At 51.0% G+C, this 19,810-nt stretch overlaps 3 protein-coding genes across 4 annotated transcripts; all 3 read right to left on the bottom strand.

Annotated features, from left to right (window-relative positions):
- Positions 1 to 495: 495 nt before the first annotated feature.
- On the bottom strand, positions 496 to 6,001 carry eif2a (eukaryotic translation initiation factor 2A). Its single transcript, XM_023821514.2, has 14 exons — positions 5,615 to 6,001; positions 5,054 to 5,123; positions 4,851 to 4,922; positions 4,614 to 4,732; positions 4,385 to 4,484; positions 3,864 to 3,946; positions 3,675 to 3,748; positions 3,438 to 3,582; positions 3,082 to 3,198; positions 1,817 to 2,391; positions 1,467 to 1,580; positions 1,254 to 1,376; positions 1,105 to 1,170; positions 496 to 989 (listed from the first exon to the last, which is right to left on the bottom strand). Exons 1-14 carry the CDS (start codon positions 5,640 to 5,642, stop codon positions 924 to 926), a joined length of 1,752 nt encoding a protein of 583 aa, XP_023677282.1. The 5' UTR covers positions 5,643 to 6,001; the 3' UTR covers positions 496 to 923.
- A 1,755-nt stretch (positions 6,002 to 7,756) lies between these two features.
- Positions 7,757 to 11,846, bottom strand: mmp23bb (matrix metallopeptidase 23bb). Of its 2 annotated transcripts, none has more exons than XM_023821602.2 (8): positions 10,787 to 11,846; positions 10,263 to 10,369; positions 9,924 to 10,063; positions 9,541 to 9,708; positions 9,009 to 9,122; positions 8,769 to 8,879; positions 8,404 to 8,530; positions 7,757 to 8,268 (listed from the first exon to the last, which is right to left on the bottom strand). In XM_023821602.2, the coding sequence occupies exons 1-8, from the start codon at positions 10,919 to 10,921 to the stop codon at positions 8,073 to 8,075; spliced, it is 1,098 nt and encodes a 365-aa protein (XP_023677370.2). In that variant the 5' UTR covers positions 10,922 to 11,846; the 3' UTR covers positions 7,757 to 8,072. The 2 variants fall into 2 exon arrangements, with proteins under 2 accessions (XP_023677370.2, XP_023677361.2); XM_023821593.2 differs by having other exon boundaries at positions 8,958 to 9,122; positions 10,787 to 11,845.
- Positions 11,847 to 12,825: 979 nt separating this feature from the next.
- Positions 12,826 to 19,425, bottom strand: ap2m1b (adaptor related protein complex 2 subunit mu 1b). The gene is made up of 13 exons (XM_023821556.2): positions 19,287 to 19,425; positions 18,010 to 18,123; positions 16,479 to 16,744; positions 16,001 to 16,083; positions 15,862 to 15,867; positions 15,617 to 15,752; positions 15,380 to 15,524; positions 15,123 to 15,137; positions 14,729 to 14,848; positions 14,510 to 14,645; positions 14,330 to 14,427; positions 14,135 to 14,246; positions 12,826 to 14,049 (listed from the first exon to the last, which is right to left on the bottom strand). The coding sequence occupies exons 2-13, from the start codon at positions 18,081 to 18,083 to the stop codon at positions 13,915 to 13,917; spliced, it is 1,326 nt and encodes a 441-aa protein (XP_023677324.1). The 5' UTR covers positions 18,084 to 18,123; positions 19,287 to 19,425; the 3' UTR covers positions 12,826 to 13,914.
- Positions 19,426 to 19,810: the final 385 nt, after the last annotated feature.

Genomic DNA, 19,810 nt, shown 5'->3' with positions numbered 1-19,810 from the left:
AATGCTTTCGTTAAAAACGTTCAAAGCCTACATATCTGAACCCGTTTTCTATTAATATTTTTATGAATTATCTTGTGAAAAAGCCAATTTTCCCCCGGAGTCTCTCAATACGTATGTGTACACAACTGCTGATGACAATAAAGTACCTTGAACCTTGAACACACACACACACACACACACACACACACACACACACACACACACACACACACACACTGCACTAGACTTTGACACTTCAACACCTAAAGGTTAAGGCAGATTACGCACTGTTAGTGTCATAGGGCATCTTGAAGCCTTGTACCATCTCCTCATTCCTGTCCAGCACTGAAACCAGAATGTGTTGACAGAATGACGTATTGTCAAGGCAATCATACATACCTGTTAACTACACCTCCTAAATGCTATGTTTTAAGCAAATGATAAAAGCAAAAAATAAAAAACAGCAGTTTAAAGTCCATGTTATTCAACCTAAGCAGGAAAAAGCACAAATTACAATACTTTTTACCAGCAAATTTTATTGCCTTGTAGTAAGTTTGATAGGAACATTACTGCTGGACTCTGGAACAAATCTCGAATTATATTTAACAAGTTGTCAAGGGCAATGTCCCAAATCGAAAAGCATTTGCTTTAAATCAGTTTAGCAAAAATAAATGGTCTTACACTTCAGATCCTATCACCAGTCCATGTTGCCAGTTTCCCTGTGTGGACGCATTTATACATTGAGAAATGCTTATTAGCTAAATTCCCCCTTCTGTTTAAGGCTAATGCTTATGGTCTAAACAGGAAAATCAGCAGCAAACCCAGCCTATCACAAATGCATATTCTCACCAAATTTCATAAAGGCAAACGTAGGTAGCTGAGTAAGACCAGCATTTTCCCAGTACAGTTTGTGACATTCCCTTAACCGTGAACCATTATTCCATTCAAAGTCCCAACTCCAGGTTCTCAATCTCTTGTAACAGCTGGGGCTCCATCTTTATCTTCTCGACCTGACAATTAGAAAAAAAAACTGTATTGTACAACATGGTTGCACACTCCATAATCATATTATTGTGCCTTTATAATTGGGCAAACAGAAAGCAAACAGAAATAAGTGAGCTTCACCTGATTCTTCTGCAGAGGTTTGCCGGCTGCCTGTTGGTCCTTCAGCTGCTCAATGGCCTTCAGCTTCTGTGAATTGAAAAGCTTGTCACATGACACCGAGGCTCAGCAGGTGTGATCAGAGACGCCACGTTGATGCGGAATCACCTGACCTTCTTAAGGTTCCTTATCTTCTTGTCAGTTTCAGGATCTCCAGAGGTTGGAGCTGGTTGGTTTGGGGCAGAGTCAGCTGGAGCAGGATCCACGGGCTCTTCAGAGGCATCCGACTTCATCTCCTGCGAGAACACGAACGAGTCGACAGTGAGAGTCACACAGACTCCTGGGGAGGGGCGGAGCAGAGTGCAGGACACCGCAAATTTGCCAACCTGCTTGGCGGCTTTCTTGGCCTCCCGCTTCCTCTGGTTCTTCAGGGCAGTCTTGGACAGCGGCTTGTCTCCAGTAGAACCCGGTTTGAGGTTCTGTGGTGGTTCTTCTTCGTGCTGGCAGACAGTCAAGAGTCAGTCATACCAAATCACACTGAAACACATTTTAGATACAGCCATTATGTGAGAGCCACCGGTCTTACAAAATGTTTATAGTCAATCCTCTTACTGGGTCCATCTTCCAAGCCCCAACTTTTGTGGTATTTATTTGGATAGTAAAGCCAGAATTGAGACCTGGTCTCACCCTGACTTTCTCAGTACGTTCACCTGAAGCATGTGCTTTGGTTACTCACCAGCTTGGTGATGGGACTGGCAGGCTGGTTACGGAGTGCAGGCGGGCGGTACGCCTGCGAAGGCTTTGGCTCCGTGCCGCCCAGCTCAGTGGGCACCGCCTGGTAGCGGACCGGTCTCTCGGGGAAGGTGCCTTCCGGAAAGGGCTGCCACTGCACTTCCCACAGTTCCCCCCCTTCTGGCGCCTGCTCCTGGTGCAGGACAGTCCCCGTGTAGTGCCAGATCCGGTAACCGTTACAGACGCGGAGCCGTGGGGAGCAGGTCGCCGTGACGATGTGCTCACCGTCGGGGCACCAGGAGAAGTGGGTGGCGTCGGGCGCCTGGGGCTTCGACACCTGTTTGTACTTCTTGACATCCCAGACCTCCATCTGACCACGCAGGTTCCCAAAGCCGGCGAGAACCAGCAGGTGGCCCTGGGGGCTATAGAAGCCCGCGTTCCGGGGCCCTGTGCCGAAGTCGAATATTGGGCTGCACTTGAGGTTAAAAACGGTGGCCTTCGCTGGCATGAAGCCATACACCACGCAGAACTCCGAGGAGTTGGGACTCCACGCCACGTCGTAGATGGGCCCGTTCTTCGCTGACCGGGAGAGAGGAGAGAAGCCAGGTGACTTCATAGTCAGCCTTAACCCATCGCCATCATCTAACCTGCCAACTTCAGCATCACCATCTGCATCTACTGCACCAAATTCCCAGCCTGCTAGGTCATGAGGAGCACATGGTCCAGTTATCAACTCAATGCAACGTCCTGTGACAATCCAACAGACTGTGAAACGTGCAGGTCAACCAGTCAGGCAAGGGGTTCCCAAATTGGGGGTCGCCAGGTGATTTCCTGAGTATGTCTCTAAAAAATTAAAAATGTGATTGCGATAAATTTACCGAGGGGAGCCCCATCCCAATCAGTCAAATCTACCAAGAAGGACCAACCTCCCGCAATCAACAAAATAGGGGTCGTGAGTCTCTATCACTCCTATTTTGGGGGTCGTAGGCTGAAAAATTTGAGAAACCCACAAGTTGAAGAACAGACCGGAAAGCTGAGGGCAGATGCTGTACAGAGAAGTGAATTTCCCTGCTGTACGTTCCACCGCCTAGTTTTACTATAAATATTGTATCACACTGGCAATACCAGAATGCTTCAGTCATGCTAATTAGACCAACTCTGAAGAACAGAGTTCAGACATTGCTTTTAAACAATGCTCATCTTAAACCTTTTAAAACTGCTCATCTATGATTTATGCGCATTAATTGTTGAAACTCTGCCAGAACTTACGCAGCTGCACGACGGCGCTCTCCCCGTCAACGCCCAGGTAGTGCAGGGTCTGCTCCCCGTAGTAGGAGGCGCCGGTCTTGTCCACTTCCGTGCTGGCCGTCACCAGCACCGCCGTCGCTGGGAGAGGATCGGATGGTACGTGACACATCACACAAGGGCCTGTCTACATGCATCATGGGATTGATCAGGGGGCCTGATTCCTGGAGCTAATATACTGGCCGATATCCAGCGAAATATAGTTTTACACAGTTTTTCCATACCTGTAACTTTTCGCAATCATATCCATTCCATGCTCCATCCTTACATGGACCGTACCACCACTCGCCTAACATTAGCACAGTCTAGCTTCAGCATACCTTTCTTGTTCCACAATAATGTCACTTTGTCCGCCTTAAAGAAGCTTCTGTTTGCCAGGGCGGAGGACGGGCCCCCAAAATTAGGGTACTGGTAGAGACGGACGAACGAGGGGGTGCCCTTGCTTCCTGGGACATAGACAGCAACCTTGAGTGGCAATACATTGATTCGTGTTAGTCGCGTCACCACAGCCATGGAAATGAACAAATTAGATAATACGAGAGGCTCAGTGGCAGGACCTTGCTGGGCTGGGGTCCGGGAGACAGGGCGAAGTCGGACACCTTCTGCAAGTGAAGCTTGTTGGCGATATTATCTGGAAAACAGGAAGCAGATCCTTATACAGGAAGACGTGGGCAGTTCATGGCGGAATATACACGCTTAATGCGCCACTGAAACTGTCTGGCAGGCCGGCCAGCAGAGAGGCCCACCAAAGGCGTTGTTCTCGAAGAAGTGCAGCTCGTTGTTGACGTTCCGGACGGCGATGCTCTCGTCATCCGACCAGCTAGGACACCTGAGAACGGACGTAATGGAGGCTGTGAGGCGTTACCATGCCGACGAGCATAGAGGGTTATGACACAAACCCACTGCTGATACAGCGGAGAGAGTAAAGTATATCTGTATCCAACGCTGGCAGATTTCCGCTGGCCGCGCCGACTTACAGCCACATGAGAGCGAAACTCCAGAAAGACACTATAGCTCATACTGTCACATGACCTCACATCAGCAAGTGTCACAGTGAAGGATGATTTAGAATTCGACATATAATCTAGGGCATAGCCGTGCACTCTACACCATAGCCTGACAAGCACCTCCCCAGAAATGTAACTACAGGCGTCGGGCTACGACGTAGGTGCACAGCTGTGTATTATCTGTGGCTTAGATTCTACGCAGAAATGTCAATCAGCCTTAAGTCCACGCCCCCTTGGCAAGCTACCAGAATGTCACCTACCAACCCTGGGCCTTCTTCTGGTAGAAGGACTTGAGTATGGCACCAGTATGTAGGTTCCATAGCTGCAGGTTAGGTTCTCCCTGTGGGTTGTCCTGGGTTTCTGAGAGAAGAACCACCACCATGAGCTTCTAGGAGCCACAGAAGATGTGCAGCAGCTGCGCCAGAGCTCCGTAAAGCCAGTGGAACCTCAGCTCGCCTGTGGCTCTCCGGCACGTCTCGGGGTACCTACTGACATAGGGCTGCCATGTGACCAACACAGAACCCAGGGGCGAGAAGTCCAACATGGCAATCTTGGGAAGGTCGAGCGACTGAAGATACGTGCTGTCAGCCACCTTGAGAACGCTGACTCTGCGGGAAGGAGATCATGTGATACGCGATTCCATAAAACACTAAGGGCAGATGTGTCAACTATTTATCCGGATCCTCCACCCAATACAAGATTGGTACAAAACATCACATTCCTTACTTTTCTCCATTACACCAGCCGAATAAAGAGCCATCCTTACTAAAAGCAATGTATTTGCTTTTCTTTGTGTCCCTGGAAACAAACAGAATAATCCAAATGACTTCCAGCAATTTTTGGAGATAAACTACACTGAGAAATTTCAGGGCTTAATTCATGTAATAGTATGTGCATACAAGCAGAAAGTTTAAAATGACAGGATGCACCTTTGGAAGGATGATGTCTGTTCGCAGGCGGGGGGGCCGCATCGCAGGGATGTCCCGCTCGACTCGCGGACTGTCAGTCAGGAAAATTTCATTGAAACGTCTTACTTTAGGTGTAATATGGCTGTAAATGCACTCAGAGAATCGCTTGTTATCAGTCAGACTGACCACAAGCGGATACGGAAACCGACGTAAAAGTTCAGCGCAGACTTTCAGGCATATTTCAATCAACCTAAAACCAAAACTGGCTATTTTAAACCCATCGTTCTCATACAGCCGTTCATTTTGTATGGACAATCGTGTCGGTATCTAAATTGTACTTAAGCAAACAGGCTGTGGTTAAATTTGTATTTGATTTTGATTTTATTCACCAGGAGTGGAGCGGAGTTGTGCTACATGTGGACGGCGCCACGCATAGCGTTAGCATTCCGGACAATCCGCCCAAATCCATCACATGGTCATAATTAACTGCGAGTCCGCATTGTAACAATATGATCGGTGGTTTTTACATTGAAATAAGTAGTAAAGCACGGGATTAGGACACAGTGAAGCGGAGGAACTGACCTGCCAGCAGCGGAGTGGGGGCCGCCATCTTGTACCGGGAAGAGGGGGGGGGGGTGGTTGCGGTGACACTGAGGCGTCTGCAGCCAGACAGCGGTGATGAAACGCACCGATTCCGTTTACAAACTAACACACACAGTCAAACACTCCCATATAGTCTTACACACACCCATGTCATACGAGTTCCAGATACACCTCATTAGCCGTACTAATGATTGCCGCCGACGCCGTGTCTCATTGTGAAAATGTCTTTAATTCATTAAACTAGACAAGGATCTCAGAAATGTGTCAATGGTTTTATGGCAGGTAATGGGCAAAACCGGCATAGTAGTAGTGGCATAGTAGGAGGCGTGCAGGGTAGCCGTCACCAGACCAGCGCTCATCGAGTGAGGGGCAGGCCGCAAAGTGACCACGCCCCTCTCTAAATAACCACGCCCCGGATCACGCGGTCACCACCAATACGCAGGAGATCGCATCGAAGCCACCCAACAGCAGGGCTAAGGACAAGCACAGCAACGCAGAGGATCGGTCACATTTATTAAGCTGGTAGCACTTTGCAGATCAGTCAGGGGATCCTTTGATACTAAAACGATTGAGCAAACCCAAGCATGAGGATGGCAAAGTCATGCATACAGGAGAAACCCGTTTTTTTGTAGACCATTGATAGTTACCCAGGGGTGTCAGAAGCATTTTGAATGTAGGGGGGACACACTGGCATAAAACTAATATTTTATGTTATGTGTGTGTGTGTGTGTGTGGGGGGGGGGGGGGTCGAAACGAATAATTATGAAACGTGAGGGGGACATGTCCCCCTCAGATTTAATGGCAGCGACGCCCATGTAGTTACCTATAATGTCTTGCACAATGCAGGAGAAGCAGTGCACCGGATCTGGCTTATCTCTGTTAGCCCTCCCTCAGAAGCACACGCTGAAACAGGACTGGGGTGGGTGTTCCAGGCCATCCACCCCCAGCAGGGCCCCAGCTGCAGCCCAGCCAACGAGCGTGCCCCCCCTTCCCGCCTTCACCAAGACCTCCCCACCTCAAAGTAGCTCTCATAGGGCTCCTACCAGGAAGAAGAACAATGACTGGACCTCCAGGCTCCATATCAGAATGGAAGAGAAGGAAACCCTTTCATGGCAGGCTGTTGTGTTTGGCTTTTCATGTTCAGTTTCTGCAGCTGGACTCCCAACAGACAGATACTGTTGATATGTCTGTCTCACTCTGGTTTGTTTAACCAGGAATTCAGAACAGTGGGAGTCTTGGGGGAATGTTTCTGGAAAAAAGACAGACGTGTCTCCACCACGATGCCTCTGAGTCTGTACAAATTGTACTGAAATATATTGTCCATGTTGTTTTCACAACTTGAGATGTTGGGTGTCTCACCTGTTTTACTCTAAAAATGATCAAATGTCTATTAGTATATCTCAGGTGATAGTAGTTTCTGTGGTAAATTCTCTGCAGACTATTTTTCTGACTGTTGTTCTTCACCTGAAAGTGTGAGATCTACCCTATCTGGCTTGACCTGAATGATGCGACTATCATCCCCAAGTAGCTAGTTTCTTGCAGTAAAACTTACCAGTCAGGGTGGGGGCGGGTATTCTGTCTGTAAAATTTGCTCATGGGGGGGAGGGGGGAGGGGGGAGTGTCGTGCCGGAGGATCAATTGGTAAAATTTAAGCTTATCTGTTCTCTCTTAGGTTTTTGGATCTTTGCATGCAATTATTATGTTTTCCCCACGTCTGTTCACAAGTTGTCTACCACTCTAGCATGAAAAGGCAGATGTAAGGTTAGTCCTGTGTCTTTGTGCCAGTTTGCTTGACAGTGAAACAATCAGGAGACTCCAGAGGTAAAGAAAAGCCAGACAGCATAAAGTCTCAAAGTAGCAACAGTCCATTACAGCTGGGAGGGGGGCAACTTTGTCTGTCCTGAAAACTTGCTAAAAATGCAAATAACATACATGTTGCTATAATTTAAACGATCATATTAAGTTATATCCTTAAATGTGACTTCTGGTTTTCGGGGGCCGCGGGCAACTGCCTTCTCATGCCTTATGGGAAGTTGCCCCCTGCTTATCATACAAAGCAAAATCCCCTATCGAAGTCCCCCCAACACAGATGGGAATTAAATCCAGTTTGGTTAGGAAAAGTGCTACATAAATGTAATATTTATTGCTGATGCAGTCAATTTAATTTTAAGAGGAAAAAAAAGAGAATGTGTAACCTTTAAAAATAAGTGTGACCACAGTGTTGTGTGATCATGTGAACACAAGCATTGCTGTAGGCTTACTTGATCAAGCGGCCACCAGATGTCCTACACGTCACGTGACCGAATGCTTTGTGTTCTGAGACGTAACCTGATGCTGATGTTTCCCGTGTCAGTCATTGGTCCAAAGCGGCATTTCGGAGATCTGGGCTCGGCCAACGCAATGGAAAAACGCCGGGGTGGCATTTCCGCGCCCGAGTTCAACCGGGCTCACTGGAGCGCTCAGCCTTCAAGCGAATGGTCCAGGAGTTTGCGGAGACCACGTTGCCACGGCGAAGGAGTCGGCATGTGTATGTGCCTTCGTTGAATTCATTGGCTACGATCCGTAGCTCGTGGCCCTTCATGGCGATGTATCCGGGCACCGAAGATGCCAGCAGCTCCCCGTCTTTGTACCACCTATTCGGAGAGAAAGCCGTACAAAGCGGTATGATGCAATGGCGCATGTACTGCGATGTGTAACAATATATGGCCACGCTATGGGATTGCGTGAGTTAAGTGCTATATATATCAGAGCGTGTGCGTATCCTGTACCTGACTTTGGAGGGAGTTTTGGGAGTGTTTGCACCGCAGCGGAACCGTGCCACTCTGCCCCGGGGCACAAGTTTAACTCTGATGTTGGAAGCGGGTGGTGTTGGCATGGTAACTGCATCAAGAGGCTCTGTGAGGATAGGCAAGGGTGGGGGAATAGAGGAGTGAATCAGTGCCACAGAGATGCATGAGTGTTGCGCAGACGACCTGGATGAATCTGGATCATTCTGGATGATCTCTTGGACCATGGCTGTGCCGAGGCAAGCTTTGGCTTTGAGGTTTTGGATCCTTTAAGGCACTAAGGTTGCATTATAATGAAATTGAACCACAGAAGACGGAGAAGTACCAGATCCAAATTGGTCTCTCACCCATGCAGAGGTCACACTGACGAGGGCAGTTCTTCTTCATGAAGCTCCTCCTCTGCTCACAGAACCCGAGTCGGGCCCACGGGTCACACACTCTCCGCTTGTCCAAGCACCCTGTCCATGTGCACATGGAGAATTAGGCAAGTCTTCTGCTTACTGATCCTGCCCAAACCTGTCTCCATCCCGCGGTACCGTAGAGGCGCTGGATGGCCCACACGTCATCCTGGGTGACGTCCCGCTGACCTGTGTAGGTGGCATTGGGGTGCATCAGGGCCCTTGGATCCCTGGAGTGCCACAAACCGAGGGCGTGGCCAATCTCATGGGCAGCTACCTGAACGAGGTCATTGAGCCACACACCTGAGCACAGGCAGGCGTCCAGCCGCACAGGGACGGACACACACACACATGCACAGACACAGACACACACATGCTTAGTTATCATTAGGGTTGCAAGATTCTGGGAACTTTCCCGTTAATTCCCATACATTCCTGTTAATTCCCCTGGAAAGTTTCCAACTTGGAATATTTCCAAAATTCCCCAGCTTAACTTCCCATGGAATGGAAAGTTTCTAGAAATTTTCCACCTCTTCACAACCCTAGTTGTTTTGATCTATAATTTCATATTAGCATATTGATTACAAATGTGAGTGAAGTCATGTGGGATTTATAATAATTCATTAAATTAAATTAAATTAAATTAAATGTGCGTGTTTTAATTTTCTGACACACTGAACTGTCTGGCGTAGTGTTAGCTGCACGCTGTGGGTGAAGGGACCTTGTTTCCAGCTGTACCGGGACCTGCCAAGTACCCAGAATTCATGGTTGTCAAAGTGGATCTCGCCACGGGGGGGCAGGAAGGCATGAGCTAGCTCCCCATTCACACCGTCAAAGCAGGGATGCAGGGGGGCCCACCAGCAGTCCGTGTGGTTGTGGGTGTAGAATCCTGAGAAGAATCACACACACACACACACACACACACACACACACTATATCTGTACATGTGAAACACACAAGGAATCCCTGTCTGCTGCAATCCACATGGAGCTAAAACCTTGTTGAAATGATCATCTATGGCAGAGTCTAATTAAACTACGGACATCGGAAAATGTCCGATTTAAGAACGGGGGTGAGCTTCGCGTCCCGCATATCTGCTCGCACCAATGGTGATGTCGGCGCTCCTGTTGGGCTGGGTGACTTCAGTGAAGGACATCGGTGACACTTCGCTCCACTTGGCGAAGGCGAGACCGATGGCTTTGCGTGTGTCTTCCTTGTTCAGGGTTCTGGGGAACCTGGTGATCCTGGTCAAAGTCGCATTATATAGCAGCGGAATATCGGATTCCGACAGCTGCTTAAGCTGCATGTTTTAAAGTCAAATTGACATCAATCATTATCTGCCACTTACATTGCAGCACAACAAATGACCTCGCCATCCTCCTTATATATATCAAATACTATGCATCAAACAGGCATCCCCATGATCTCTCTGCCCTCCCTTACTTGTAGGTGATGTTAAAGTGTCCCCACTTATAGCCCAGAGGGTTGATGGTATAGCGTCTGGATCGGATCAGAACCGGTCCTGGCAGAACATCTTCAGAAGCAGAAACCTAAACAGGGCAGGGAGGGTGACACGAGCAGTTTGAGCTGCAGAGTGTTTTACTCCTTATCCTGCTCCTTTCTTACACCCTGTCTCTCCACCCACTCCCACACAGAAATATCTACCATCCACATGTGACTGTAGCCCCTATGACCCCCAGTGTCTCCTCACGTCTCCCTGAGCGCTTTCTCCTCCCGATTCTCTCTGGCCGACTTCTTAAGAAATAACTTTGGTTTATAATGCTTCATAACGACCATATGTCTTCATTTCTTCTCCATTTGTCATGTGCTTTGCAAGTGTAATGGAGTGTCTCTGAGGGGCTAAGAAAGCTTCAGCTTCAGTCTCCCCTGATCTAACACCCCAAATTTGCCACCGGCCGTGTTCGAGCTGCCATCTCTCTGGTCCCAGATCGTTCCGCCCTGCTTACCTCCCGACCGGCCCAGAAAGGAGATCCCGCCGCCCAGTGCAGCACCAGAAGCAGCAGCACCGCCCCAGACTCCCGGAAAGTGCAGCGCCTGGCTGCAGCCGACCCTCTGCATGCCATGGGGGGGTTGCCTTTCATGTCAGAGCCCCACGCTCTTCTGAGCCCCTTCAGAAAGCTGCTCACCAAAGACGCAAAGCCCACCTGGACCCTCCTCTTTCTCCTCCTCCTCCTCCTCCTCCCGGAGCAGCAGAGTGTTCCCCCACCGCCGCCCCCAGATTATAAACAGCCACACAGCAGATGCAGACAAACCTGCCAGACATTTTATGTTAAGAGCAGGTCCAGGGCCTGGAATTTGGGGTCCCTCGCGAGAATTTTTGCCAGCCCACATATGCATCGGCCCACTGGGAAAGCGCCCGGGAAAGCAGAAGCATGAGGAAACATGGAGAAAATTCAGGCCGGACCGTGATATTTCACACACCTATCGGCCACAGATGGGGTTTTTCTTTTTTTTTTAAATCGCTCAGTTTGAGGCCCATTTCTCTCAGAGGAAGAGGTCTGCATCCGTGGCATGCGAGGCACCCCCATCAGTGCGTGGTGTACCCACCTATACCCGCCCGAGGCGCCCCCTCAGTGCGTGGTGTACCCACCTATACCCGCCCGAGGCGCCCCCTCAGTGCGTGGTGTACCCACATATATCCGCCCGAGGCGCCCCCATCAGTGCGTGGTGTACCCACATATACCCGCCCGAGGCGCCCCCTCAGTGCGTGGTGTACCCACATATACCTGCCCGAGGCGCCCCCATCAGTGCGTGGTGTACCCACATATACCCGCCCGAGGCGCCCCCATCAGTGCGTGGTGTACCCACCTATACCCGCCCGAGGCGCCCCCATCAGTGCGTGGTGTACCCACCTATACCCGCCAGAGGCGCCCCCATCAGTGCGTGGTGTACCCACCTATACCCGCCAGAGGCGCCCCCATCAGTGCGTGGTGTACCCACCTATACCCGCCCGAGGCGCCCCCAACAGTGCGTGGTGTACCCACCTATACCCGCCAGAGGCGCCCCCGTCAGTGCGTGGTGTACCCACATATACCCGCCCGAGGCGCCCCCTCAGTGCGTGGTGTACCCACCTATACCCGCCAGAGGCGCCCCCATCAGTGCGTGGTGTACCCACCTATACCCGCCCGAGGCGCCCCCTCAGTGCGTGGTGTACCCACCTAAAACCACCCGAGGCGCCCCCATCAGTGTGTGGTGTACCCACCTATACCCGCCCGAGGCGCCCCCATCAGTGCGTGGTGTACCCACCTAAAACCACCCGAGGCGCCCCCATCAGTGCGTGGTGTACCCACCTATACCCGCCCGAGGCGTCCCCATCAGTGCGTGGTGTACCCACCTATACATGCCCGAGGCGCCCCCATCAGTGCGTGGTGTACCCACCTATACCCGCCCGAGGCGTCCCCATCAGTGCGTGGTGTACCCACCTATACATGCCCGAGGCGTTCCCATCAACTCAGGCCCAGTGCCAGTCTGTAGGATCTCAAGGGCCAGTTACAACAGCTGTGGGCCGACTTGTTGTAGGAGAGGATACAACGGCTGTTGGACCGAATCACCGCATGTATCCAGGCCCGGGGGGGGGGGGTGTCACACCCTACTGACATGGGACCAGCAGTGTGCCCATACCGCTAACACTGTTATCCTTTTGATCTGGTATCATAATCATTGTCATACAGTCACATGACCTTTCACCACGTGCAGATTCATTTCATTTACACCACTCTGTCTGGGTGCTTAACTTTTTATGTCACTGAGTGTATTTACGTTTTATTTATTTAGCAAATGCTTTTTTATCCAAAGTGATGGACATTTTTGAGAAGGCAGGGTCAGGCAGCCCCTGGAGCAACTAGAGGTTAAGGGAGTCGATAGCAAGATCACTCTACCATGAGGGGGATTTGAACTGGCGACCTTCTGAACACAGGCGCAGAATCCAAACCCGCAGTCACATGCCCCAGCCCCCCAGAAAAAAGTACACAAAAGAAGCAGGGAATCCGGTTATGACGTTTAATTGGGTTAACTGGACAGTCACAAAATTACCAAATGAAGACTGAACACCAAAGCAGGAAGGAGGGGGGAGGGGCGGCACGTTCTGGGCCTCTCTCAGGATGCAGCAGGTGAGGGCAGTGGGGGCTTCGGGTGGTGTTCGGCAGGACTGTAGTGTTTGGGGAACTTTGTGCTGGGTGCAGCCATTCTCCCCCACCTCTGGAAGCGCACCTCTCTGTGCCGGAGGGGGGATGCATGGCTGCTAAGGGCTGTGGGGGCCTAGGGGCAAACCCCCCCCACATCTGCTTTCTGGGTTTAAAGGACCAACCGACATCCCATCACGTCAGAAAATGGGCAGGGCATAGACTGAGCCAGTTTGTCTCCCCGGTGCCCCCTGAGAGATGCCGAGCTCACCCACAAGGGGGCAACAGCACACACTAGCTGGACTTACACTCGGACACATACGCTACCACTAAGCGAAGCCGTTTGGATCTAAATTGGATTTTTTTTTTCACGTCGCGATATTCGCATTAACCGCATGACTGCTCCTACTGCTGCTTCATGTTCCTTAACGGCAAAAGGATTTGGTCACGGGAACGAAACACTTCGCAGGGAGATGGAGAGGAAGCAGAGTGGAAAGAAGCACACTCAGCGGCGAGCGGGGGCAAGGAGGAGAGGAAGGGCGGAGGGGCACAGCACACGGAGCGCACGGCGGTAAGAGATAAACCAGCTGACAAAACCCACGGGATATAATGAGCAGGGAGGCACAGGGGCCGACTACACCACTAACTTATAGGGGAAGAGGGAAAAGGAATGGTCCAAAGTGCAGGTGGGGGGGAGGGGACACAATATATATGCATCAAAGGACAAGCTTCAACACACCCCAACAGATGGGGGGGGGTTCATTCCTGCTTCAATGAAATGCTTTTAGACACCGTGTATTAACGCAGAAACTCCGAAATCTCCGGTTACCCCTCCTGCAGCCACCCGTCAGAGACCTGAATGTCACTACTACATGGCCACCAGCATGGTCTCCTCAGGCCTCCTATTTGAGAGTGCGTCCCCCCCGCCCCCACCACCCACGGCTCCAGCAGCACTAACAGCGGGTCTCGTAGATGCCACTGCGGCCAATGTAGCGCACCCATTTGATGACATCATGGTCGCTGTAGTTCAGCTTGGGCTCGAACACCTTGAGGTAGCGCACCTTAAGTCCAGAGGGAGCAAAGGGCACCTGAGGAGGGCGGGGCGAGGGGGGGGCTGATCAGATCACAGGCGCACACTGAATAAGATGGCAGAGTGAGAGCGGCCCAACTCACCTCGAAGTTCATGGAGATGGGGGGGCGCGCCCACTTCTTCTTATCGTTTGTGGGCAGAAGCTCGATCTCGGCGCTGATCTGCGACTCCTTCATCCCGGCCATGCGCTTGATCCTGCGGAACACGCAAGGAGTTACTCGCGTTCACATGGTGGCGCCATCACCTCCCCACATGCACGCGCACACAGAGGGACTCACTTCCACACGATGGCGTTCTCGCTGGCCTTGTACTTCGCTTTGCCCTTCATACAGATCACCTGCACCCCGCTGGTGTTGAGGGGGGTGGGGATTCGCACCTGAGGGGGCAGAGAGGGAACGTTCTGCTTCAAGTCCCAGCTGTATGTGACACCGGGTCAGCAGACCGGCCCCGATCCTCACCTCAATCTTCTGGGCCAGCAGGGAAGGTTTGAAGTTGGACTTGATGACCACCTTCACCTCCAGTTTGGTGCGGCCGACCTCCCTGACCAGAGGAATGACCCGGAAGGGCAGGATGATGTCCTTAGTGGTGCGGTACCTGCATACAAACTCACGTTATGAGCGTGACATAGCGGTGATGTGCAAGCGTGACCATGACTCGGCGACTGCGAATCCGCTGACCTCATGAGCTCGTACTCCCCATCGGGGGGGATGAAGCTGATGCTCCTCTCCGAGTCGAACTTGCTGAGTCGCACGCATTGGTGGAAGGTGCAGTCGTCGATGGCGATGGACTGCTTTCCACTGCCGGGGTGAAGGGGAGGAGGGGGGGGTACACAGTTTAACAAGAACCTCCAGAAGAGCAGTGTAACAGAAACAGGACAATGGGGGACAGACTGAGAGCAAGGAGACGCGGACCAAGGGGACCAGGACAGTACTGATGGGTCCTCAAGCAGGGGATGGACTGAGCGTACAGGACAGACTGACACGGCTAGAACACATGGCTCACATACACAGACACGCATGCACGGGGCTGATGGGTCAGTATGAGACTCTGGCCAGGCGAGTTTTACACTACCTGCCCCCTAATTCACTGAGGTCCAGCACAGAGAGAAGAAAACGGGGAACAAATACAAAAAAGATACAAGAACCACCACTTAGGAACAGAAACACAAAAGAAACTGAATTCAAGAAATAAACAGAATCTCAGCACAGAAGCACAGATCTCCACCCACCCTGAACATAAATCAGTTTAACTGGAACCCAAATCAACGTGTAGACGGCGCAGGGTCAGCGGCTCAAGGTCTCAGGTGCGAGCCCAGCAGCGAGCCTCACCTCTTTCCCGCATCATCCGTTGCGCCGCCCTTGCCCTGCTTGTCGATGACGATCTTGTCGTTCATGCCAAACTTACACTCAGGCATTCCGCTCAGGTAGCTCTTCATCACGACCCGGCCGGACACATGGGCACTCAGAACCTGGCCTGGTGGGAGGGGTTACATGACAACATCCAATCAGCGGTGAAATTAAAAAGATGACCAAGCTGCAATGCCACTAGGGGCGGTCAGTCCATACCTTGCGGGGACATTAGCAGGTTGACGCTCTCCAGCACATCCAGGAAGAGCTCGTTTCTCCGGTACTTGATCCCCTCGCGACGCCAACCGATCTGCCCCGTCACCTGGCTAGTGATCTGAGACTGCTCCTCCTTGGTCTGGACGGGGAGAAGAGGAGGGTCTAGCTTTATGGACTGGCTGGCGTTGGCCACTACAAGTGTCACCTCGACCAAAAAAGGAACTGGTTTGACGCAGAAGAGCACTTACATGGTGCTTCAGTGTGTCAAGTCCACAGGAAGAGCGGGATCACAGCAACAGGGACAGAGAGAGGGAGAGCAGGCAGATCGTCAGTCACGTGCGGCAAAACCCCCGATACAAACCGCACCAAAAGCACCCTGCCGCTTACCTGACTCTTAATGCCCTGCTGGGTGATAAAGGTCTTCAGGGCTCCAGTTTCAGAGTTCTGGGGGTAGCCGAAGTCCAGGATCTCTACAGGGGGAAGAAGGTCATCAGACTGGGAGAGATGGGGCCTAGTGGAGGTCGGGGAGTATCCGTCATTCACAGCAAGAGAACACAAGATTACAGCAGGACGGTGGAGGTCCGGGAGGAGCTGAGGAATCCGCACTGAAGCCTCTATTGCCGGCTGGACCGATGGAACCCGTCTGCGCTGAACTTTCTTTAGGTTTTGATTTTCACACTAAAGGGCAAAAAAAAATCAAAACCTAAAAAAACCACAGCAGAGCAGAGTCAGCTGACGAAAACCCCGAGGAGAGTCCTTCAGGCCGAGGAGGGTCATGCGCTGAGGGATGAATAGCTAAAATAAAAGGACAGAAAGACAGAGATACCGGCGTCCGGTTAACGCGTGGATCTGGGGGCCAGATTACCGTCCAGCAGCTCGTAGATGAGCACGAAGTTGTTCTTGATGTTCTCCTCGCTGATCTTGCCAAAGTAAGCAGTCATGACGTCGCACATCTTGTAGAGGAACTCGAAGACCATGGCAGCATTGACATTCTGCTTGGTGACAGCGGCCAGCCAGATGTTGGAGCGCTTAACGTGGAAAAAACTGGTGCGGGCGATGTTGGTGACGGGCGAGCGGACCTGCTGCCGGGCGTGGATTACGTTCACACGGAACGCGTCCACCGCATTGCGCCTGGACAGACACACACACACACACACACACACAAAGCGTAAGCATAACCTCAAACAACAACTTATGTCTTCCTGACTGGTTTCACAGAACAAGACATCATGCTGTCTCAAGTCAAGGGAGCATATTATACAAAATAAATAAAATGCTTTAAATTATACTATATCATACCACAGCTTGTGCTGCACACCTGCCAACTTGTTAACCATCCACACTTTGGACAGAAAGTCAATTTGCCTGATGCACCAAACCAACCAGGACTAGAAGCCATAAGGAACCAGTGTCAGACTACACAGCCAGCCTCGGGAGGGGAAGATGAGAGGGAGAGGCAGCCTCTATGAGCTCAGTCTGGACCACTGAAGAACTTAATTAGACAAATCTCCATAAGAATTTAAAGATACTTAAAAAGATTTTGATTTTCAGTTCTTTCCAAGCCGCAATCTCCTCTGGACGAAGCAAAAGCCCAGCAGTGCAAAAACAGACTCAATCATTTAAACCTTTAGAGATGTTTTCATCTCAGAAGCTCATGCAAGTCCAACAGCCAACGACTGCTAAATGTCATCCTGTAGGAGTCTCCAACACAGAGCGTTTGGCTTGTCTTTAAAAATACACATCAAAAAATGTCTAACAACCAAAAGGAATTACAAAGCTGCAAAAAAAAAAGGTCATAAAAGCTGCAAGGGGAGCAGACAACAGCCTTTGGGCAGTAATGAATGGGGGAGAAAGCAAGCGAGGCAGGATTCCAGTCAGCACCACCCCATACCTGCAGGGGGCGCAAGCACACATGCTTTGGGGCAGTCGTTGCTGAGCTGGTCTTACCTATTCCTACAGCAGCCAATGCAGTGATGGACATGGACAGAAATGGCAACAGCAAAAGGAAGACGGACAGGAAGAGAGAGGAAGGAAGAGAGCAGGAATAGGCGGGGGCAAAATGGAGAGAGAGAGGATCAGGCACACAAACAGGCACTACACGATGATCCCGCTGAAGCCACACAGCAAATCCATCAAGGTACTATTCAAAGATATGACAGCGATGTACAGCAGAGAGAGGACACACACAGCAGGAGGGCCACAAGGGAGCAGAAGGGTTCTGCCGCGTGTGCTCTCTCTCTCCTTCTGAACAGAGAGGATCATGGGAACTTTGAATGACTGCTGAAGTACAAACCACCCCCTTATGCAAAACATTTAAAATGCAAAGCTTAGACTTTTCACCAAAACCCCTTATATTATACAAATCCCAGTCTCTGTTGCCTTCAGTCTTCACTCACCCTATGTCATCGCGGTACACCCGGGAGATCAGCACCTCCCCCTTGTGGTTGTAGATGAACAGTCCTCCAATCATGTTGGCAGCCGTTCAGTGTTGTCCTGCCATGACTAAATGCCTGCGGAGGAGTTGGGGAGAAATTAAAAAGTGTTCTCATGTGACAACATGGCTGCCCGCTGATTTGCTGAAAGCACAGTACAGCCCCTGAATAGACACGCAACACGGATCAAAGTAGGCATTCCTCTGCCAACCTAAACACCCCTAGACAAGACTGATGTTGCCTATCAGAGTGCATCTGTCCACCTTAGACGCGATAAACAACACGAAGGCTTCCGGACCGCCTGCCACCAGAAAGCCCCACCCATCTGAGGGTCTCGATTAGACCCCAAGAACCTCCTCCAGATCATGGATAAGTGAAGAGCTGAACTGGAATAGACTACTTGCTGATTAAACTGCTCTGAGCAAAATGTGTACTCCAAAACAATAAATTATCCTTAAGGATTACCGGGAAGTGCGGTGTGTGTGTACAAATTGTTACTGAAAACAGGAAAATGTTTAAAAATTTGACACTACAGAGACAGTCGTGGTCGGCTGCCATTTCCTATAACATACAGCGCCAGTCGGGCAGCCTTTTAAATGCATTTACATGGCGTACGCGGCTTTGCCACACAGACAACTTAAAACCCAAAGGTTAGGAATGGATTTCATCGCCATCGCATAGCGATGCTTGCCTCCATTGCGGCGTCCCGTCTGCGCTGGTCTCCAGCATCACCTCCATAATTCCCTGAAGGACAGTACGAGGCGAACGGGAAAAAATAATTAAAAATAAGACTAGGAGCCGGAACCGAGAACGATCCCAGCCGACTGTCCTTCCCACCGAGAAAAATAAGCATTGCTACTCGGCTTGCCGTCCACCCACCGAGGGACATGTCACCGCCCTGCGAGAGCCGGAGAGTCGGCGACGCGACACGATACACACCCCGGTCACTGCGCAAACATCCGCAGACTCCCACGGGTAGACACCCTTACAAACATGGCCCTTCTCTCACGGACGGACTGCAGTAGCCGCTTCGTCTCCATTTTCCCGCAGTTCCCCCCGTCACGGACCAAGATGTCGTCCACAGCGGCACAGCCCGCCGATCCGTCCTTTTCTCAGAATGCGCCCCATCCGCCAAATATGTCCGTTCATTCACAACTCGGCCTTTCAGCTCACTATCTCACCCTTTAAACCGTATTCCATTACGTTCCATCAAGCCGGATGCCCAAGCCGGATGACCTTACCGCTCTCCTCCAGTCCCGCTACCGCCGGACCGTTGCCGTTTAACCGGTACCACCGCACTTCTAGCTTCTCCGATTCAAAATGTCTGCCTCTCCTTCGCTGGGAGGCGACGGTCAGCTGACCGGCGCTGCTGCGTCATGACGTCATTGCGTACACCCGGGAGCCCCGCCTGTTTGCTGCCAGCCGGCTGGCCCTGAGCTATTCTTCACTTACGTGTATTCATACCGAGAGTAAACCCAGGTCAATAAGTGCTTCAGATTTAACGGGACTGTATTCGGTATGTAGCTAAAAGAAATGCAAACAAAGGGGCATATTGCCGTATCCGTAATTAATTTTACATGGACCAGCCGACATGCCCTACTTACCCCTACCGAAGGGGCCGACGCTGCACTGTTAGATTATGGACGGCTAGAAATACGGCCGTCGGAGGAGCTCAAAATCAGTAGAAATTTAATATTCATACATAGTACTGGTTCATCTACCATCCTGACACTTTAGATTTCTCACGGGAAGGTACAGCTGCCTC

The sequence above is a fragment of the Paramormyrops kingsleyae genome, chromosome 17, assembly GCF_048594095.1.
Source record: "Paramormyrops kingsleyae isolate MSU_618 chromosome 17, PKINGS_0.4, whole genome shotgun sequence".
Taxonomy (NCBI): domain Eukaryota; kingdom Metazoa; phylum Chordata; class Actinopteri; order Osteoglossiformes; family Mormyridae; genus Paramormyrops; species Paramormyrops kingsleyae.
This window is presented reverse-complemented; position numbering and strand designations above follow the sequence as displayed.